This window comes from Neoarius graeffei, chromosome 8, assembly GCF_027579695.1.
Source record: "Neoarius graeffei isolate fNeoGra1 chromosome 8, fNeoGra1.pri, whole genome shotgun sequence".
In the NCBI taxonomy this organism is placed as follows: domain Eukaryota; kingdom Metazoa; phylum Chordata; class Actinopteri; order Siluriformes; family Ariidae; genus Neoarius; species Neoarius graeffei.
Window position 1 is genome coordinate 51,096,188 of NC_083576.1, and position 23,829 is coordinate 51,120,016.

Here is a 23,829-nt window from a genome sequence, read left to right on the forward strand (position 1 = left end):
AAAAATAATAAAAATATTTCTTTGTATATTGATACATTTTCATATACATATACAGTATATTAAAGTATTATAATGACATGGCTGAAAGCCTGTGAGACACAGCTACCCAATGTATATAATGTCTCATCTCATCTCATCTCATTATCTCTAGCCGCTTTATCCTTCTACAGGGTCGCAGGCAAGCTGGAGCCTATCCCAGCTGACTACGGGCGAAAGGCGGGGTACACCCTGGACAAGTCGCCAGGTCATCACAGGGCTGACACATAGACACAGACAACCATTCACACTCACATTCACACCTACGGTCAATTTAGAGTCACCAGTTAACCTAACCTGCATGTCTTTGGACTGTGGGGGAAACCGGAGCACCCGGAGGAAACCCACGCGGACACGGGGAGAACATGCAAACTCCACACAGAAAGGCCCTCGCCGGACCCGGGGTTCGAACCCAGGACCTTCTTGCTGCGAGGCGACAGCGCTAACCACTACACCACCGTGCCGCCCTGTATATAATGTATATAATTAAAATGATTGTGAGCTGTTGTCTCTTTTTTTTCATTAAGGGTGTAATCTTGTGAGGTTTTTGTCTGCGCACCATGTAAACCAGATCACACAAACTTCTCTGATGGTACTCTGAATATACAATCTAAAAGGAGGTTTTTTTTGTTTTTTAAAGGCCCATGTTGCTGCTTTAAAAATCATCTCTTGGAACATACACAACAATCGCTGAATCATTAATGGACCCGTGTGTTACTTTGACACAAAATGCATTCATCAAAATCCTCACTTGATTTCCAACCCTAAGAAAACCATTGTGTTTCTACAGCTGCATTTATGAATGCGTTCATCCTTTGTTTCTTCTTGGTCCACATCTCCATGCAGAATATTTTAGCTCATTTATGTTCGGGCTGTTTCACAATCATGGTTGTCTTTTTGAATAACACCAACTAACTCCTGCAACTAGGTCCAGCATGCAGTATATATGCTGGAGTTTCTTGTACTTTATTTTCCAGGGACAAACCAGCTCTACCTACAGCACTAATGTCTCTTATAAGTTCTTTCGCCCGCGACCCTGCACAGGATAAGCGGTTACAGATAATGGATGGATGGGTCAGTTTCAGAAATACACTAAATGCTTTTTTCTCACCACAAGTATATGAGCTGTATCTCCAGAATTCTGTGCAGTTCATTTCCATCTTAAAAGGTCATTTTTGGCAGCAGAGAAGCACAAAAATCTGAGGTTTGATTTTTGGACCATTGTGGACCCCAAAAGTATACCCCGATTGTGAAACAGACCATTCATATGTTTGTAAATGTGAGTTTCAGATCACAGGTTTTCTCTAGGTTTCAAACAGAGAGACTGAGATGGTTATTGCAAAGCCATGATTTTGGCTTTCTTTCAACATTTATATGTTGATCTGGAAGTATGTAAGGCTCATTATCTTGTTAAAAGCTCTATTTTTGGGTAAGTCTGAACCTTCTAGCAGAGGCAACCAGGTTTTGAGCTGAAATACCTTGGTATTTAAAGGGTGCTGGTACAGCATTTAAACATGATCAATATCGATAGTACAAGCCCTAATTATAATAATGCACAAAAGTACAGCCACCTGATTAGCTATCTTAAGCTTAAAGTGCAAAAGCATGTTGTTTTATCACACATGGGCAACCAATATGGTGTCCAAGATGTGATGTAAATTCACTGATAGCCAGGTACTGGGGGCGGCATGGTGGTGTAGTGGTTAGCGCTGTCGCCTCACAGCAAGAAGGTCCTGGGTTCGAGCCCCGGGGCCGGCGAGGGCCTTTCTGTGTGGAGTTTGCATGTTCTCCCCGTGTCCGCGTGGGTTTCCTCCGGGTGCTCCGGTTTCCCCCACAGTCCAAAGACATGCAGGTTAGGTTAAGTGGTGACTCTAAATTGACCGTAGGTGTGAGTGTGAATGGGTGTCTATGTGTCAGCCCTGTGATGACCTGGCGACTTGTCCAGGGTGTACACTGCCTTTCGCCCGTAGTCAGCTGGGATAGGCTCCAGCTTGCCTCCGACCCTGTAGAAGGATAAAGCGGCTAGAGATAATGAGATGAGATGAGCCAGGTACTGGAATGTTAAGTGTAGCCGATGTAAACAAGAAGAACAACTTTATTCATCACATGTACACTTGTGAAATTCCTCTCTGCATTATCTCATCTGAAGCAGTGAACACACACATACCCAGAGCAATGGGCAGCCATGCTAACAGCTGCCCAGGGAGCATTTGGGGGTTAGGTGCCTCGTTCAAGGGCACCTCAGCTCAAGGCCGTCCCATGTTAACCTAACCTGCATGTCTTTGGACTGTTGGGGAAACCGGAGCACCCGGAGGAAACCCACGCAGACACAGGGAGAACACAGAAAGGACCTTGTCAGCCAATGGGCTCGAACCGAGAACCTTCTTGCTGTGAGGTGACAGTGCTAACCACAACACCAACGTGCCACCCTTACTCATTAGCCTGGATTTAGAGTTATCTTCAAGTCAGTATGGACCTTGAAAAAGTACCATCCACACCTGATAAATCATTTCAGCAGCAAATCATCAGATGATTCTTATGATGAAATCAATAGTACTCTGCAATCACAAAGTTGGGAAGACAGGAAAAAGGATTCTGGTGCTGATGTGGAAAGTGTGCCAAGCAGAAAACTGATACTGAATGTGTTTATTGTAAAGCGCACAAACTTTTTTGTGATACAATATAGGCAGTCATTGAATTGTTTCACGGATAAACCCGGTTTGGGAACGTATGCCACACACAAGCATGCATTTGAAATGGACTATATACAGACCATGATAGCCTGTGTGTAGTATGGAGCATGATGTGAGAGGGACAGCACCAGATGGAGAACTCGCAAATCGGTAAGCAGACTACTATATGTACTGTATACAAAAGAATTTTAAAGCGCTGCTTTATGCGACACAGAGTGACAATACAGGGTAGTCAAAATGCATTTGTGCAAAATTTGTAATGTGTCTAGCCTTTGTTTATTTTTCCCTTCAGTGGAATTCATGATGCTATCAATCTTCACACAAGCCCCTAAACCACAAAAGTATCAGTGACTCACCTCAATTGCTGCACTAGCTGTCAGCAGTTATTCTTTTCCTTGTTTCGTCTGACCAAAAAATATGATACCAATTATAGCTCTAACGATGCTTGGTGAAGTTCAGCTGCTGCTTGTGGTTTTGTGAGACTCTATCAGGAAGAGCTTTTCTTTTGCAATACTTCCAAACAGCTTCTTGTTATGAAACTGGTGTTTAACAGTTGATTTCCAAACTTGACAACCAAGAATCAACTACAGTGGATGTAAAAAGTGTACACACCCTGTTAAAATGGTAGGTTTTTCTGATGTAAAAAAATGAGAACATGATAAATAATTTCAAAACTTTCCCCACCTTTAATGTGACCTATAACCTGCACAATTCAATTGAAAAACAAACAAATCTGTTTGGGGGGAAAACATAAAAAATAAAAATGTACAATAAGCTGGTTGCATAAGTGTGCACACCCTTAAACTAATACTTTGTTGAAACACCTTTTGATTTAATTACAACATTCAATGTTTTTGGATAGAAGTCTATCAGCCTGCCACATCTAGACTTGCCAATATTTGCCCACTCTTTCTTGCAAAAGCACTCCAAATCTGTCAGATTGCGAGGGCATCTCTTGTGTGCACAGCCCTCTTCAGGTCACCCCACAGATTTTCAATTGGATTTAGGTCTGGGCTCTGGCTGAGCCATTATTTTGTTGATTTCGATGTATGCTTGGGGTCATTGTTATGCTGAAAGATGAAATTCCTCTTCATCTTCAGCCTTCTAGCAGACACCTGAAGGTTTTTGGGCCAGAATTGACTGGTATTTAACACTGTTCATAATTCCCTCCACCTTGACTAAAGCCCCTGTTCCAGCTGAAGAAAAACAACCCCAAAACATGATGCTGCCACCACCATGCTTCACCGTGGGTATGGTGTTCTTTTGGTGATGCGCAGAGTTGTTTTTGCACCAAACATCTCATCTCATTATCTCTAGCCGCTTTATCCTTCTACAGGGTCGCAGGCAAGCTGGAGCCTATCCCAGCTGACTACGGGCGAAAGGCGGGGTACACCCTGGACAAGTTGCCAGGTCATCACAGGGCTGACACATAGACACAGACAACCATTCACACTCACATTCACACCTACGGTCAATTTAGAGTCACCAGTTAACCTAACCTGCATGTCTTTGGACTGTGGGGGAAACCGGAGCACCCGGAGGAAACCCACGCGGACACAGGGAGAACATGCAAACTCCGCACAGAAAGGCCCTCGCCGGCCACGGGGCTCGAACCCGGACCTTCTTGCTGTGAGGCGACAGCGCTAACCACTACACCACCGTGCCGCCTGCACCAAACATACCTTTTGGAATTGTGGCCAAAAAGTTCAACCTTGGTTTCATCAGACCATGACACATTTTCCCACATGCTTTTGGGAGAGTTGATGGTTTTTTTTTTTGCAAAATTTAGCCGGGCCTGGATGTTTTTCTTTGACCCTACCTCATAGTTCAGACATATGGAGAATACGGGAGATTGTTGTCACATGTAGTACACAACCAGTACTTGCCAGAAATTCCTGCAGCTCCTTCAGTGTTGCTGTAGGCCTCTCGGCAGCCTCCCTGACCATGTTTTCGTTTTGTCTTTCATCAATTTTGGAGAGACATCCAGTTCTCGGTAATGTCACTGTTGTCTCTATTTTCTCCACTTCTTGATGACTGTCTTCACTGTGCTCCATGGTATATCTAATGCCATGGAAATTTTTTTGTCCCCTTCTCCTGACTGATACCTTTCAACAGTGAGCTCCCTTTGATGCTTTGTAAGCTCTCTGTGAACCCTGGCTTTTGCTGGAGGATGCAACGGAGTAAATGTCTGAACTTTATTTGGGGTTAATCAGAGTCATTTTAGTTGATGGCAGGTGTGAACCCAAAAAGTCTGAATGCTGTAATTAAATCAAAAGGTGCTTCAACAAAGTAAGCAAAGTATTAGTTTAAGGGTGTGCACACTTGTGCAACCAGCTTATTGTACGTTTTTTATTTTTTATGTTTTCCCCCTAACAAATTTATAGTTTACATCAGAAAAACATCATTTTAACGGGGTATGTACGCTTTTTATATCCACTGTACACACATTTCTAAAACTGTCATCTTTGAGCTCTTTTTTAGAGGACTGTACTCATGAGTCCAATTACCAGCAGATTTTCAGCTCTTTCAGACACATGAAACCATTTATAATTCTGGTTAATGGTGTTTTTCATTGCTTGTGTATTTAACATATACAGTACCTTATTAGTGCTGGCCAACAATCATCTGTCTTATTTCTTTTGAAAGTTCTTTGGTATTTCCAACAGTCATGGGAGACAAAAGAATTTCACATGTGGGCAACCTTGTATTTACCCCAGGGACATAAATCGCCTTATTGTGCATTTATTAAAAAGACACTTCATGTCTTAAAGTAATGAAGGATGTCATTTCTCTTTACTTAGCTGAACATTTCTTGACATAATATGGTTTAGTACAGTTGTGGAATAGGACTATTTACTGTTTCTTTATTATTTACTGTTTACTGTTTGAGCTCAAGCGCATTAAGAAGGCAATAAATTGCAGTAATTACCTTTTGACAAGGCACACCTGTTACCTGAACAGCATTCCAGGTGACTACCTCATGAAGCTGATTAAGATAATGCCAATAATGTTCAAAATGTCATCAAGGTAAATGCTTCAAAGAAAAACTTTGAAGAACCTAAAATATGACACATTTTGGGGGGTTATTAAACACTTTTTTGTTTATCACATAATTCCATATATGTTCCAGATGTTATTTCATAGTTTTGGTGTCTTCAGTATTGTTCTACGATGTAGAAACTAGTCAAAATACAGAAAAACCTATGAATGAGTGGGGTGTCCAAACTTTTGACTGGTACTCTATGTACTTTTAGTTGGGTGATTTTCTTGACTGCTTCTTTTACTTTGCCAATGTGTTTTGTGCACTTTCTACCACTTTGCATGCATATATCATTTTATCTTACAGGGTGAAGGCTGAAACATCCATCCATTATCCATAACCGCTTATCCTGTGCAGGGTCGCAGGCAAGCTGGAGCCTGTCCCAGCTGACTATGGGCGAGAGGCAGGGTACACCCTGATCACCAGCTCATCGCAGGGCTGACACATAGAGACAAACAACCATTCACACTCACACTTATGGTCAATTTAGAGCCACCAATTAGCCTAACCTGCATGTCTTTGGACTGTGGGGGAAACTGGAGGAAACCCACGCAGACACGGAAGAACATGCAAACTCCACACAGAAAGGCCCTCGTCGACTACTGGGCTCAAACCCAGAACCTTCTTTCTGTGAGGTGACAGCGCTAACCACTACACCATCGTCCCACCCTCAGGCTGAAACAGTGGTCGATATTCATGGTACATACTGTTGTGTTTTTATTCGTTAAATTCGTTTCTTAAGACACGTATTTTTTTGTATGTTACCTCGTTTGTTAAGACACGTATTTGTAAAAAAATACGTGTCTTAAGAAACGAATTTAAAGAATAGTTATAATAATCAGACATAATGAATTTTCACTACATATTGTTGTGTTTATTTGCATTATTTACAGTGGATCACAAACAAAGATATCAACAAAACATTGTACACATTCATTACCTGTAATGTTAACAGAAGCCATACATGCATACTCTATACACGTTTATCTGTAAACCATGTATATTACAGCTACACATGATACAGCACAGCAGTTTCATATGTATACATTTTACAGGTCAGTTTCATCTATAGGTTCACAAAGAAGTAAAAATAAGTGCAGGCAGCTCTCACAAGGGAATTGAATCCTGTATATCAGATGAATATCTCTGGGTTTCTGTGTGCACAATGAAACTCATTTAATTTTCTTTCATCTCTTTCATTCTCACTATGTCCAAATGATTTGCAGTATTTAATTAATAGATGATAACTATAAACACAGATCTATAATGTGAATAAAAATGTGTGTGTGGGGGGGGTTCATTGTTTTTTGTTTTCATAACAGACTTCAGTTTCCCATGTGGTCATTATTTATTTAGAAATTAATTTTGGTGTCCTTCATTCTAGGCATGTTCATTTGTTTATTAACACATACGTTGACATGAACAGTGTCCATATTGTGATATTACGCTTCCCAAGAACAAGTAATTGAAAGGCTAATGACATAAATATCTAGGTATGACCAGTTTTCACCAACTTGTCTGAAAGTCACTTTGAAATGCTCTGTCTACAAGCAGAGGAACCACCAACCCCCATATAGGGAAGTTCTTTTAAAACTCAGTGTGCTGGACAACGTGATCAGCTTGTTTTTGAACAGGTTTGTCTGCATGCAGTCAGGTGCAGTGGCTTCTGGGTGAAGCATTTCAAAGCACTGAACTCTTAAAACAAGTAGAACAGAGATAAGACTTCCTTGTTCTTGAGAATCAGTTTTTGTCGTATATGTAAAGAAGTCTGAAAACTGCAACAGTGCTTCCCTAATACCAATACAAATCCTTCTTCTCCATCACTGGTACACCTATAAAAGAAACAGGACAAATTATGGACATGAAAGCAGCCATTTCTATACTCGTTACAATACCTGCTGTTCAAGTAAATCTTTATTATGTGGTTTTATTATTGTTTTTGTGTTTATGTGGTTATTATTATTGCTTGCTCATAAGCAATCTAAGTCTGGATTTCTGTAATGCTTCTTCGTTGACAATGTCTACTCTTAAACATGCTATTTGAATAAAACTGGATTCAATTAAATTGAATTGTCATAAAATAGCTTTATAGCTCAGCTATTCAATCACAACGGATGTAAGTACAGGTAATTGTACTAGAAAATTACTGATAATGTGAAAATATGCACATTTAAGATGAGAGAGCTGAATTGAAGTCGGATCAACATATTATCAGACTAAAACTGGATGTAAAACTGAGTTCCTATATAAAATCTTAACATACAGGACTAGATTTAGTTCATAAGGACAATGGCATTTACTATACGTACTGTAAAACATCGGGCCGACTGAAGATAGAAATATTATAACTAGTGAATTCCAAGCGTATATTTTACAGTAAGTAGTACAAAACCCTATGTGTAAATTCCAATACCAGGGTCAAGGCCGTTATCTGGAGTCATCTGATCGCCAAATCCTGGATGCCGGGTCCAGCCTGGCATGAGCTCCTGTTTGGAGGAGGCTAGCATGACAGAGCCCAGGTCTGGCCGGTCACTGTGGAGCAGGTTTAATAGGGAATTATACTGATGATCTGCCACCAACAAACCCTCGGCAGATGCAGGAGAGGGATACAGCATGGGAGGTAACACCAGACTCGTGCCCTGCCGTGGATCACTAAGCCAAACACTAGAGCTCTCCGCAGGAGCGTTAAGTGGCAGACGGGGGTTTGTCGGCAGATTTTCAGGCCTGCCAAGCTCGATTTGTCCTGAAGAATCTGTGCGTTCATAGCACAGATGCGATTGCATGTCCCAGTTACTTGTACTTGGCTGCTCTGCAAGACACCCAAATAGAAATATTTCACTGTATGAATGTATGTATATATATTCACTGTTTTTTGACTATGTTTATAAGGTATTAAGATATTTAGTGATAAAGGAATGTGTTACCAGATTTGACCGATTTGCAGGGTTTCTTGTTTTTAGTGATGTCTCCTTTTGGCTTGGTGACATTTTCTAACGCACGTGAGAAATGTGCATCTACCATGCTATTAATATCTCCCTGGAAATAGGTGAGGAGTAGACTTCCTGATTGCTCCTCTGCCTTCCCAGCCACTGGACTCCCTGGTTGGTGCTCCATCACTGAGATTATAGAGATTAACAGTGTGTGCTAATTTACTCATCTGTCCAAATTATGTGATGTTAAAAATGTACATTGTGAATAAATACATTTTATGTGTTCAATCTCCTTTGGATAAAACAGCAAATGTTTCATCTACTTCTCTAAATTGATCTTCTGGGTATAATTGTATGATATTTGGACATTTATCCTTTGAATCTCTTACTTCTATCTCAGCAAAAAAAAAAAGTGTATAAGACATTAACTTGTTATAGTGTGGAAAAATCAACTTGAGAAAAAAAAATGCATGGCATGTCTCAAATATGAAACACTGTCCTATCCATCGCATGAATACACATGGGATGATATTACAAAACTATTAAGTCACTGAATATTTAAATAGACCACATTTTCAACTGGAAATTTAGCTTCTTCTTCAAAAAAAAATACTCTACAGAAGTTCCTTTCATTTGTTTTCCACAGAATACATTTTTGATGAAAGAAAAATCAGCATAAAATCTGCTTTTAGGACTTGCCCCAGCTAAAACTTCAAATTGTTTACTACTAAAAGATATTTTTCATAATATTATGCTCTGAGATGTGTAATGATTGCAGTTCCTGGATTTCTTACAATGCTTTCTTACTCACCTGCAATAGATGTCTTGTATATCCAAACTGAAACACTGAGCCTGCTCAAAGTCTGCAGCTGGATATCATCTAGACATCTGGAAATAACTGGTATGGAAAAGAATCCTTGTCTTCGGTGAACAAATTGTATTTTTCTTGAGCTATTAGACAAGGGGTTCTACTTAAGTGTTAGCGTCTTTATTTAATGATGTCCGGCACAGGTGTGTTCTTTTTGCAGTTCTCCCAGCATGAGCAGAATGTGACTGAACTGGTTAAACCACACTGACGCAGAAGGGGAAAGCACGCTTCTTAGAAAAGCACAGTGACTTCTGCAAGACTACAACTGGCCTTGCTGTCATTATTTCATTTTCTTTCCAGAATTTTTTTTTTCTACCACGAAGATGGAATCAATAATGGTGTTTGGATTTTTCTGTCTTATGGAAAGATCTATCATGAGCTGTGCCATTAAATGCCTTTGATTTGCTGTATTGGTTTTTAACACATTCAGAAAAAAACCCCAGCAATGTTGCTAGGTTTGATTACTAGTGAATTTCTGCTTGTATTTTAAAATCCCCATTTAAGTTTGGCTATTGTTTACTTATTTTTATTCCAACCTGACCCCAGGATCACCGCCACTAGCTGAAATCAGCTGTTCTCTGTAAGTGGGTTACCATGAATCATAACCAGTGTGTGTGTGTGTGTGTGTGTGTGTGTGTGTGTGTGTTTTTCCTAGGACAGGAAATCACAACATACCCTTGTCAAAGTTATTATATTTATTAGTGAGGTCTTATGAGCCACTCGCCTGGTTATTTAAATGAGATGGAATCCACTGAAACCTGAGCAACTCAAAACCAGGTAGGCATATAAATAATGTCCATTTAGATCTAAATGTGTTCTGGGAGTGGAAAGTTCAGGAATAAAAACCCTGTTTCTCTACTAAATAGCCTGAATAATACTCCATCTATCCATCCATTATCCATAACCACTTATCCTGTGCAGGGTCGCAGGCAAACTGGAGCCTATCCCAGCTGATTATGGGCGAGAGGAAGGGTACACACTGGCCAAATCACCAGATCATCACAGGGCTGACACACAGAGACAAACAACCATTCACACTCACATCTACGGTCAATTTAGAGCCACCGATTAGCCTAACCTGCATGTCTTTGGACTGTGAGGGGAACCGGAGCACCAGAGGAAACCCACACACGGAGAGAACATGCAAACTCTACACAGAAAGGCCCCCATCGGCCACTGGGCTTGAACCCAGAACCTTCTTGCTGTGAGGCGACAGTGCTAACCACTACACCACCGTACCGTGCCGCCCTGTATGATACTGTACATATTAAATTATTGACCTAATATTTGAATAGTTGACTTGGACTACCTACCTCTAGAAAACATCACTGTCTTAATGTTGAGATGTCGAGATATAGCAACAATTATCCTGTTTTCCTGAGGACAGAATTTGTTTTTGTTTTTTGTTATTATGACACAAATAATTAAGCTGTGAGAAAACAAATTAAAATTAGCTGGTTCATGTTATTTCCTTTAATTTTTTCTCCACTGAAGTGGCAATATATCATCAGTTGATAGGCTACTTAAATATAGAGTAAGTTAGAATTGGGGTGATTACATGAAATTCAATTGCGATTACGATTTCTTCTAAAGTTTAGATTACAATTACAATTATGATTACATCACATGTACCACAATTACGATTACAATTACAGCAAATACTATGCCAAATTCTGTTATGAACAAGTGCTTTTGACCTATTTAGGGACAAATTTGGGCACTTATGAGCAATACTATTCAATGAATCAAATGATGAAAATAAAGAAGAAGAAAAAAAGAACCAGAATATTAGTTTTACTTGCAACATTTATTATAATTTTTCATTATGTATGTTTTCACATATAGTCTCTATTATTAACGTAAAATGTAATGTAAAACTGGCCAGTATACAAAGTGCAAGAGACTATATGTGAAACATACATAATTTCTTTCTTCTATTTCTGATGAGCAGATCAGTTGATGTGTGTGTGCTGTAGTGTATACACAGGAAAAATGACTGAGCAGTTTTTTCCAGAGTTAAAAGTATGTTCCTCAAAATAGTCAATTTTGCTCTATTTTGAGTTTAGAGAGTAACATTTAGACTTGGAGTGGGAGCAAAATTACAGAGTAATTGTGTAACAGAGTTGGTTGTGGCTCTGAATTGAGTAGAATAGGACAAGAGTTAATTTCAAGACAAGATAATTTCAATCGAGTAAAATACCAAAATAAAGTCAAATAACAGATAAATGAAGCTGTTGTAAAAAGCAGTTTTAGAACTGTGTTGGAATGTGTGAAAAAAACATGACCTTTGGGACTTCACTTGATGGGATTAAGAGTTAATCTGATGGGATTAAGAGTTGGCAGTGGCAGGGGTTTTCACTCTTCTCATTGAATGGAATGGAAATCTTTTGCCCTTCTCATTGAATACCCTTCCCACTGCCGACTCTTTATCCCAAAATAATAGGATATAAATTTTTTGATGACCAGTTAATGGTCCAAATCAATGGAGCAGATTGAAGTTTTTGTGCTTGATGCATTCCCAAGACTGAACAGAAGCACCTCAAGTGACCAAAACGGTTCAACACAATGGGTAAGGTCATGTTTTTACACACATTCCAACACAGTTCTAAAACTGCTTTTTAGAACATCTTCATTTATCTGTTATTTTTTCAAAAGCACAATCATGGCATACATACTACATAGATATTATTGTAGCTGAACCTGTGCTGAATACAAAAAAGTCATATGACTTTGAAAATACTGCTTAGATTTGCTGAAATTGATAACAAAATCAGAGCATACCAATTTCATTAGAGTGCCAGAAAATACCCTCAGACCCCAGAGGGTTAAAATCTACTGACCTTGCAGGTAAATGGACCAAAGATGTTCAGTATACACAAGGTACCAATATTATTCACTTATATTTTTACCATCATGTAATTTTGTTATACTTATATGATTACCATTACTGGTACCTACGATTATGATTACAATTACAGCATGTTTCCTGAGTAAAATTATGATTACATAAAAATGTAATCGATTACAATCAATTATGATTATGATTACCCCATGTCTAGAGTACATATCTGAAGAAGAATTACATGCCAGATTGCCAGATGAATTTCTAAGATAAATATACTAACATAAATTTAGAAGCCTTTATGGACAACCACACACTGCTCAAAAAGATCTCATGATTATCAAATATCAGGGCAATCTAAACATAAAAAGTTATGAGAATGAATAAAGTAGCAGTCAAAGGTATGAACACCTCTACTCATTCATAGGTTTTTCTGTATTTTGATTATTTTCTACATTGTGGAACAATACTGAAGACATCAAAACTATAAAATAATGTGGAACATGTATGGAATTGTGTGGTATATTAAAAAGTGTTAAACAATGTTTCATATTTTAGATTCTTCAAAATAGTCACTGTTTACCTTTTGCACACTATTGGCATTGTCTTAACCGGTTTCATGAGGTAATCACCTGGAATGCTTTTCAATTAACAGGTGCCTCGTCAAAAGTTAATTAATGCAGTTTCTTGGCTTCTTAATGCATTTGAGATCAAACAGTCTTCTTTTTTTGGCTGCTCCTGTTAGGGGCCGCCACAGCGGATCTAATCCGCATATTTGATTTTGCATAGGTTTTTACACCGGATGCCCTTCCTGACGCAACCCTCCCCAATCTATCCGTGCTTGGGACTGGCACTAAGTATGCACTGGCTCATACAACCCCAGTGGCTGGGTATTTTACCTAATCTGCATGTCTTTGAACTTTAGGGGAAACTGGAGCACCCGAAGGAAACCCACGCAGACATGGAGAGAACATGCAAACTCCACACAGAAAGGTCCCTCATCGGTCATGGAGTTCAAACCCAGAACCTTCTTGCTGTGAGGTGACAATGCTAACCACTGCACCACCGTGACATCCTCATTTGAAATCAAACAGTAAATAGTAAAAGTATTCCACAACTGTAGTAATCCATATTATGTCATGAACCCCTCAACAAAGTAAAGAGAAACGACATCCATCATTACTTTAAGACATGAAGTGTCTTTTAATTAATAAAAATAAAGAAAAAAAAACATTGAATTATAAGATATGCCCTTTTTTGTCTCATACTGTCTAACAGGGCATCTAAATATAAATTTTGAATGCTTTTTAGGATTTGTTAGTATGAGCCTCTAAATGAGCATTTTTGTAGTCTGAATCTTAACCATGACATATTCGAACATAGCCAATCATACCTATAGATTATCAAATGATCTGTTGAATCTAATAAGAAGATAGAATAGATATAACAGTGTAACTAAATAAAGAACTGCAGATGAGGGTCAATCAAAGTGCTGATAACTAAAGCCATTTGTGCTCCACTGCAATGTGGAAATATACATCTTTCAGACCTATTGTCACAAATGAATACTCTTAGTTCATTATAACCAATATGTGTAGCACACAAAATGGCAGTTGTTTCAAGGTTTATTTGGTCCAGGATGGGGCAGATTCCACCTCCATTTTGGAATCAGAGCATTGTTTATCTACCCTTTCTCTGTTGCCTGATTGTCTAACAGGAACTACACGTCTGCAATTGATATAGTCAGTGGGCTTGGTCTTGTACCTTTGTGGGGTGGGCTATGTGTTTGGTGGTGATCGACACGTTGTTGAGATGCTTTGGGCATTTACAGCAACTCTTGAAGTGTTGGGTCACACCCCAAACCATTAGTGTGCTCTGAGCTGACCTGCATGGTACATCTCCCTCCATCTGTTGTTGCAGTCTCTAAAACCCAAGATTGCATTAATAGTGTCATACCAGAAGAGGGCGCCAGAAAAAGGCAACCTGTGGCTCAAATGTTTAAATCATGCTTGAAACAGGAGGAGGTGAAAGCCTAGCGTTTTCTGATCCTCTGTGCTCAAGGCATTTCCAGGTACTAGTGCTAGATGGCACAGAGAGTTTTAAACAGCTATGTCTAACAGGGGAACTGATCTCAAGTCTAGTGCTTCTCCATCTTTTGGTGTAGCCAGCATATGTCATTTTTATCAGATCTCAAATGTAGTGCATGTGCAAATGTGCATAACAGCTTTCAAATATACAACCCCGATTTAAAAAAATTGTTGTGATGCTGTGTAAAATGTAAATAAAAACAGAATGTGATAATTTGCAAATCACGGAAACCCTATAGTTCATTGAAAATAGTCCAAAGACAACATATTGTTGAAATTGAGAAATTTTATTGTTTTTTGAAAAATATATGCACATTTTGAATTTGATGTCAGCAACACGTTTCAAAAAAGTTGGGACAGGGGCATGTTTATCACTGTGTTCCATCACCTCTACTTTTAACAACACTCTGTAAACATTTGGGAATGAAGGAGACCAATTGCTGTAGTTTTGAAAGAGAAATGTTGTCCCATTCTTGCCTGATATACAATTACAGTTGCTCAACAGTTCGGTGTCTCCTTTGATATATTTTGCACTTCATAATGCACCAAATGTTTTAAATGGGAGACAGGTTTGGACTGCAGGCAGGCCAGTTTAGCACCTGGACTCTTTTACTACAGAGTCATGCAGTTGTAATATGTGCAGAAAGTGGTTTGGCATTGTTTTGCTGAAAGAAGGAAGGCCTGCCCTGAGAAAGATTTTGTCTGGATGACAGCATATTGCTCTGAAATGTGTGTGTATATATATATATATATATATATATATATATATATATATATATATATATATATATATATATATATATATATATATATAATTCAGCATTAATGATGCTCTCCCAGATGTACAAGCTACCCATGTCATGTGCACTAATGCACCCCCATACCATCACAGATGCTGGCTTTTGAACTGTGCACTGATAACAAGTCGGATCGTCCCTCTCCTCTTTAGCCTGGAAGACGTGGTGTCCATGATTTCTAAAAATAATTTCTACTTTTGATTTGTCAGAACTATGGTCATGAGCTTTGGGTAATGACTGAAAGAACAAGATCGCGGATACAAGCGGCCGAAATGAGCTTCCTTTGCAGGGTGGCTGGGCGCTCCCTTAGAGATAGGATGAGAAGCACAATCACTCGGGAGGAGCTCGGAGTAGAGTCGCTGCTCCTCCACATCAAGAGGAATCAGCTGAGGTGGCTCGGGCATCTCTTTCGGATGCCTCCTGGACGCCTCCCTGGGGAGGTGTTCCAGGCATGTCCTCCCAGGAGGAGGCCCTGGGGAAGACCCAGGACAAGCTGGAGGGACTATGTCTCTTGGCTGGCCTGGGAACGCCTCGGTGTTCTTCCCGAGGAGCTGGCCGAGGTGTCTGGGGAGAGGGAAGTTTGGGCTTCCATGCTCAGACTGCTGTCTCCGTGACCCAGCTCCAGATAAGCGGAAGAAGATGAGATAAGATGAGATTTGTCAGACCTCTGGACAATTTTCCACTTTGCCTCAGTTCATTGTAAAAGCGCTCAGGCCCAGAGAAGATGGCAGGGTTTCTGGATATTCTTTATATCTGGTTTTAATGTGCATTTGTGGATGCAGTAGTGAACTGTTTTCACAGATGATGGTTTTCTGAAGTGTTCCTGAGCCCATACAGTGATTTCCACTACAGACACATGTCTGCTTTTAATACAGTGTCACCTGAGGGCCTGAAGATCACAAGCATCCAATGTCAGTTTTCAGCCTTGTCTCTTGAATACAGAGATTTCTCCAGATTCTTTGAATGTAATGATCTTATGTACCATAGATAATATGATTCCTAAATTCATTGCAATTTTACACTGAGGAATGTTATTCTTAAATTGTTGCACTGCTTGCCCACACAGTCGTTCACAAAGTGGTGAACCCCTCCCCATCTTTACTTCTGAGAGACTCAGCCTCTCTGGGATGCTCTTTTTATACTCAATCATGTTATTGACCTGTTGCCAATTAACCAAATTGGGGGGGGGGGGGGGGGGGGGGTTTAGTGTTACACAACTTTTTCAGTCTTTTGTTGCCCCATCCCAACTTTTCTGAAACGTGTTGCTGACATCAAATTCAAAATGAGCATATATTTTTCAAAAAACAACAAAATTTCTCAGTTTCAACATTCGATATGTTGTCTTTGTACTATTTTCAATTAAATATAGGGTTTCCCTATTTTGCAAATCTTCACATTCTGTTTTTAAATTATGTTTTACATAGTGTCTCAACTGACGGCACGGTGGTGTAGTGGTTAGCACTGTCGCCTCACAGCAAGAAGGTCCGGGTTCGAGCCCCGTGGCCGGCAAGGGCCTTTCTGTGCGGAGTTTGCATGTTCTCCCCGTGTCCGCATGGGTTTCCTCCAGGTGCTCCAGTTTCCCCCACAATAAAGACATCACAAAAGTGGCGGCGCACAGTAGAGCAGCAGCTTCTCGAGCTCCCGGGACTAAGCCCTTTTTTAGCTACTCAGAGGCTAGTTTAGAGCTAATTCAGCATGTGAAGTACAGCCCAACCGAACTTATGCTCATCAGAGATAGTTCGGTTACTACGATCTCACCAAAGCTGAAATCCGCACTTGGAAGACAGGGGCTCCTGAGGACAACGGAGTGGCACAGCAGAGTACGGGGAACGGCCGGCAAGAGGAAACGATGTGCCCGAAAACAAAAGCAAGGAAAACGGGCAGGCGCGCTTGCCCAGCTGAAAGCTAGCAGGCCACCAATTCCAGCTCTCTTCCTGGCCAACGTCCACTCCCTGGACAACAAGGTGGACTTGTTACGTCTGAGGCTGAGTGTTTCCACAGAGATGAGGAACTGTGCTATCCTTTGCCTCACGGAAACCTGGCTAAATCACAACATGCTGGACTCAGCATTCCAGATTGACGGCCTGCAGCTCTTCCGGGCGGATTGCGACCACCGGTCGGGGAAGTTACGAGGAGGAGGGCTCTGTGTGTACGTGAATGAAGGTTGGTGTACAAATTGTGGACTGATAAAAGCCTACTGCTCTGAGGTGATAGAACTTATGACAGTGAAATGTCGGCCGCACTATCTGCCTCGGGAGTTCACCGCGGTGTTCGTCACCATTGTTTACATCCCACCGAGTGCTAATGCTAATGAAGCACTACAGGAGCTACATGAAACTATTAGCTTGCTGCAGACTAGGCACCCGGAGGCATTTTACGTGGTTGCGGGGGACTTTAATCACGTGAAACTGACGGACACTCTGCCCAGGTTTTATCAGCATGTCACCGTACCCACACGGGGAAACAACATTCTGGACTGTGTGTACACCAACATCCGCAATGCATATAGAGCTCTTCCTCGCCCCCACCTTGGCCTCTCCAACCACATCTCCATCCTGCTGGCGCCAGCTTATTGCCCCTTGCTGAGACGGATTAGGCCAACAAAGAAGACTGTCACTGTGTGGCCCAGTGATGCAGCCTCTGTGCTTCAGGACTGCTTCCAGTGCACAGACTGGCAGGTCTTCAGAGAAGCAGCTACATATGAGGGAGAGGTGGACCTGGAGGAATACACCTCCTCCATCCTCGGCTTTATCTCCAAGTGTGCTGATGATGTCGCCACCACCAGGACAGTAACCTGCTTTCCCAACCAGAAACCCTGGCTGAATGCTGAGGTGAGAGCTCTCCTGAAAGCTAGGGATGCTGCGTTCAGGGCAGGTGAGGCATCAGCACTGAGAGTGGCGAGAAAAGAACTGACGGCAGGCATCAACAGGGCCAAAGCCACATACGCTCGTAAAATTCAGGGGTACCTCACCTCCAACGACCCCCGGAGCATGTGGATGGGCATAAAGTGCATCACGGACTATAGCATCAGAGATGCACAATGCCCAAGGGACCCCTCCCTGCCGGACAAACTCAACAGGTTCTACGCTCGCTTCGAGGATCCTGACACCCCCCCCACACTAGACTTACACCACTACCCGGTGACATGCCCCTCTGTGTGTCCACAGCAGATGTGAGGAAGACCCTCAAAGGTATCAACCCCCGCAAAGCTGCTGGCCCAGATAACATCCCAGGGCGTGTACTGAGGGACTGCACACACCAATTGTCTGAGGTGCTGACAGACATCTTCAACACCTCACTGTCACTGGCGTCCGTCCCCACTTGCCTAAAGACTGCCACTATTGTCCCCGTTCCAAAGTGTTCCACAGTGACAGGCCTGAATGACTACCGACCCATAGCTCTGACCCTGGTAGTCATGAAGTGCTTCGAGAGGCTGGTCATGGCACATATCAGAGACTCTATCGACGTCACTGTGGACCCCCACCAGTACGCCTACAGGAAAAACCGCTCTACGGATGACACCATCTCATCAGTGGTCCGCACAGCCCTCACCCACCTGGAGAGCAGAAACTCCTACGTCCGCCTGCTCTTCCTGGACTTCTCCTCTGCTTTTAACACCATCGTCCTACAGACCCTGGTACAGAAACTCTCCACCCTTGGTCTGAGTCACACACTTGGGAACTGGGTCCTGGACTTCCTGACCAACAGACCTCAGACTGTCAGGATCCACAACTTCACCTCCTCCTCCATCACCCTCAGCACTGGCTCCCCCCAGGGCTGTGTGCTGAGCCCCCTCCTGTTCACTCTGCTGACGTATGACTGCTCGGCGAGGCATCCCAGCTGTCACGTAGTGAAGTTTGCAGACGACACAGCAGTGGTGGGACGCATCAACAACAACGATGAGTCGGGATACAGAGAGGAGGTGGAACACCTGGTGCAGTGGTGCAGAGAAAACAACCTCTGCATCAATGTGACGAAGACCAAAGAGATGGTGGTGGACTTCAGAAAGGACAGGTGCCCCATCCCTCCCCTGTACATTGGAGGAGTAGCTGTGGAAGTGGTCTCCAGCTACAGGTACCTTGGTGTGCACCTAACCGAGGACCTTACCTGGAACACCAACACTTCCCGGCTGGTCAGGAAGGCCCACCAGCGTCTCTACTTCCTCAGGAAGCTGCGGCGAGCTGGGCTTGGGCAGTCCTGAGGAGTTTCTACCACTGCGTGGTGGAGAGCGTCCTCTGCACCTGCATTACTGTGTGGCACGGCAGCTGTACCGCTGCTGAGAGGAAGGTTCTGCAGAGGGTGGTAAAGGCTGCACAGAGGACCATGGGGGGGCTGCCTCCCCACCACCTCAGACCTCTACACAGCACGATGCAGGGGGAGGGCCCTCCGCATCATGAAAGACTCCACCCATCCAGCACATGGACTCTTCCAACCCCTCCCCTCAGGCAGGCGGCTGAGGAGCATCCGGAGCAAGACCACCAGGCTCAGGAACAGCTTCTTCCCCGAAGCTGTCAGACTGCTGAACTCCAGCCATGCCCTGTAGTCCCCCCCCCCCACCCCCCTATATCCATATACACACACACACACCCTTGACCCCCCCCCTCCCTCCCCACCCCCCACTCCCTCCCCACCCCCCACTCCCGTGCACTACAAACACTTTATCCTATAAGTGCAATTGCAATATTAAGGACTCACAAGTGCAATAGTAAGGACCCACAACTGCAATACTAAGGATTACTTTTTGGATTACCTCATACTTGCACACACTTGCACATGCATACTTAGGCTGCTATATGTTAAAACCGGCTTCTTATTTAAGTTTGTTTAGCTTATTTAAATGTCTAGTTTTATATTCTTTAATTTTATTTTCTGTTAGTTTTACTTCGTACTTTATATTTTATATTTTTATATTTTATAGTCCATTTACTGCTCCCGGGACCTGAGTCCTAATTTTGTACCATAAACATGTGAATGTGAGCTGGTATGACAATAAAGCTCCTTGAATCCTTGAATCCAAAGACATGCAGGTTAGGTTAACTGGTGACTCTAAATTGACCGTAGGTGTGAATGTGAGTGTGAATGGTTGTCTGTGTCTATGTGTCAGCCCTGTGATGACCTGGCGACTTGTCCAGGGTGTACCCCGCCTTTCGCCCGTAGTCAGCTGGGATAGGCTCCAGCTTGCCTGCAACCCTGTAGAACAGGATAGAGTGGCTAGAGATAATGAGATGAGATAGTGTCTCAACTTTTTTGGAATTGGGGTTGTATCTTGTACATTGTGGCATACTGTAGTCACATACTTATCATTCTTAGGGTTAGGTATTTGGTCAGTTGTGTCGGATGGAACTTTTATAGCACTGCCCCTATGTGTTCCTGCTGCACCAATGCCACAAAAACACTTACTATTTTATTTTTAGAGAGCTCAGTGACCAAGTCAACTGTTTGCTTTGTTCCCTGATGTTAGAGTGCAGCATCTGAGAGAGGTGAATAGTTAGCTGTATTTCCATAGCCTGTAAAAATACATGTAACATGCTGATATTGGTTATTCTTAAGTCAGGGCAAGGCTCCATAAATGCCTGCTGAAGATGCTCCAGGGCTAAATATTTGGGGCACTGATCAGATCCATCTCCACTGGTGCATAAACAGCTCAGTATCCTGCCCTATAAATAGAAAAGGCTGAGAAAGTTGCAAAAAAAAAAGTTAATTCATCTCATCTCATTATCTCTAGCCGCTTTATCCTTCTACAGGGTCGCAGGCAAGCTGGAGCCTATCCCAGCTGACTACGGGCGAAAGGCGGGGTACACCCTGGACAAGTCGCCAGGTCATCACAGGGCTGACACATAGACACAGACAACCATTCACACTCACATTCACACCTACGGTCAATTTAGAGTCACCAGTTAACCTAACCTGCATGTCTTTGGACTGTGGGGGAAACCGGAGCACCCGGAGGAAACCCACGCGGACACGGGGAGAACATGCAAACTCCACACAGAAAGGCCCTCGCCAGCCCCGGGGCTCGAACCCAGGACCTTCTTGCTGTGAGGCGACAGCGCTAACCACTACACCACCGTGCCGCCCAAAGTTAATTCAAAAGTTATAAAATTATTAAATTAGTTACGCTCACAGCCCTGTGCTCACAGCACCAGTGTTTCTACTATCAGCCACATGTTTGTTTTAATAACACAGTCAAACATGGCAAGAATAGCAATAAATCAAACACTAGATTTACTCACTGAATGTGTGTTTCAACTTACACTCATTCAGTAGTGCCAATTATAGAGAGAACACCAAGATATGTATTTGAATCTGTGCCTTTGTGTGTGTGAGGGAAATTTAATGGACGAACATTATTATTCTCTGTGTTTCTGTATGTTGAGCTCAAGTGACTTAATGGATGAACATTATTATTATCTGTGTTTCTGTATGTTGAACTAAGTGGCTTAGTTACTGAGAAGAGATGTTTTTCCACATGCTGTAATCGCTTTTCTGTGGCCTTGGTGGTAATGAGCAGGGTGCTTGAGTTCGTCCTAACTACGCATCTTCTCATGATGGAACCACCTTTCCTGACCTCGGTGGTGATAAGCAGGGAGCTTGAGCTCTCCCTAACTCGCATCCGCCTGCACATACCAGAGCACACCAGGTGTATGCTTTAACAAAGCTTCATAGAAAATCTTGAGCAAATCACGTGAAGACACAAGCAGTGAGTGAATGCTTTCAGAGTATAATAGATAACATTCCTAAAACACAACTCAGAGTGCCCATACTCTCGGCATCAGAAATGGTGTCTTCTCTTCTTTTCTTCTCTTTCCTTTCCTATTTTATATATCTGTTATATGATCTACTATAATAAATGACTGAAAAGACAACTGCTAAGCATTCTGAAGTGTTTATTAGAAATTTCCATTACATGTGTCAACTGCACCACTGCAATGTGTAGTGTAGTGAAGTGTAGTGTATGCAAAATCCATAAAACCATGTACATTTTATTTACTGCTTATCTACGGATCAAATAATTATTTGTTATACACACTGTTTTAGACTTTAGTGTAACCACCAGAAGTTGTCGAATATAACAAATCATCAGCAATATGTCGTTTCTTGACATTAACAAGATTTCTTACAGGGTATTATTAATACATGGAAGGCATTTCACAAAAAAGTGCTTGATGCAAAAAAAAGGCATAATAAAAAGACTGCATAATAAAAGTGCTGGTGAAGAGATTTAATTAATAATTAGCAAAGCATTGTAGAGAATTAATCATTTTTGAGCTCATTGTCTTCATTTTAGTTAAGTTGACATCCTGGGTCAAATTAGCACCATGCAACTGAGTAGTGAATGGTGGGTTTTTTTTGTTGTTGTTGTTGTTTTAATTTTCATGTTGCTGGCTGCTCCTGGAAATCTTCTGTTCACTTATGGTTTCAGATGGGGTGTGAGGAACTATTACAGCCTTAGCTCTACCACCCAGCAACACCGAACCACTCCACTCTGACGTTAAAAGGCAAACAGATTTTCATCCTAATTAGAATGCAACATGAAACAAAATATGAAAAAAAGTGCAGCTGAATATGCTCTTGAGCTTAAATACCAACCTGAGTAACCACTAAGTTTAAACCTTCCACAGCAGAGATGAATTCCCCATTGCTTACGTACATTCTCTTTCATGAGGCAGTGGAACAGGAATATAAAAAAGCCTGAAACAAAAACATCAGGTAATTCAGTGGGTTTGTGATTAAGTATAAATTTATCTCAACACAAAAATAATACTGGTGTACACATGACAGGATTTTATAATTGTGTTTGCCATGATATTGAGTAAAAGCATGGTTTTACAAGTTCACATTTACACAGGATACTTAGTTAAGAGTTTTGTCCCAAAGCAGTAAAGATGTCAGGAAACATACAAAGACAGAACTTGTCTACACTTTGAAAATTTACACAAATTAAAAACAAAGTCCTACATTTTCAGGATCTTTTTCTTGAGCATCTTGTGAAGTATTTCTAACCAAAACTTTGCTTACAACCCCAACTCCAAAAAAGTTGGGACGCTGTATAAACTGTAAATAAAACATAATGTGATAATTTGCAAATCATGGAAACCCTATATTTCATCAAAAATAGTACAAAGACAACATATCAAATGTTGAAACTGAGAAATTTTATTGTTTTTTGAAAATATATGCTCATTTTGAATTTGATGTCAGCAACTCGTTTCAAAAAAGTTGGGACAGGGGCATGTTTACCACTGTGTTGCATCACCTCTACTTTTAACAACACTCTGTAAACATTTGGGAACTGAAGACACCAATTGCTGTAGTTTTGAAAGAGAAATGTTGTCCCATTCTTGCCTGATATACAATTTCAGTTGCTCAACAGTTCGGGGTTTCCTTTGTCGTATTTTGCGCTTCATAATGCACCAAATGTTTTAAATGGGAGACAGGTTTGGACTGCAGGCAGGCCAGTTTAACACCTGGACTCTTACTACAGAGCCATGCAGTTTAATATGTGCAGAAAGAGGTTTGGCATTGTTTTGCTGAA

At 41.6% G+C, this 23,829-nt stretch overlaps 1 protein-coding gene across 1 annotated transcript; it reads right to left on the reverse strand.

Annotated features, from left to right (window-relative positions):
• Positions 1–6,621: 6,621 nt before the first annotated feature.
• Positions 6,622–9,737, reverse strand: vgll1 (vestigial like family member 1). Its single transcript, XM_060926933.1, has 4 exons — positions 9,511–9,737; positions 8,694–8,885; positions 8,183–8,578; positions 6,622–7,601 (listed from the first exon to the last, which is right to left on the reverse strand). Exons 2-4 carry the CDS (start codon positions 8,881–8,883, stop codon positions 7,561–7,563), a joined length of 627 nt encoding a protein of 208 aa, XP_060782916.1. The 5' UTR covers positions 8,884–8,885; positions 9,511–9,737; the 3' UTR covers positions 6,622–7,560.
• Positions 9,738–23,829: the final 14,092 nt, after the last annotated feature.

What these genes read in the sequence shown, in the direction of transcription:
- vgll1 (XM_060926933.1), bottom strand. Translation starts at nt 8,883, where the DNA reads ATGGAGCACCAACCAGGGAGTCCAGTGGCTGGGAAGGCAGAGGAGCAA. An exon ending in CTGCAAATCGGTCAAATCTG is followed by an intron (nt 8,579 to 8,693) that starts GTAACACATTCC and finishes GGTGTCTTGCAG; the next exon opens with AGCAGCCAAGTACAAGTAAC. An exon ending in AGATAACGGCCTTGACCCTG is followed by an intron (nt 7,602 to 8,182) that starts GTATTGGAATTT and finishes TTTCTTTTATAG; the next exon opens with GTGTACCAGTGATGGAGAAG.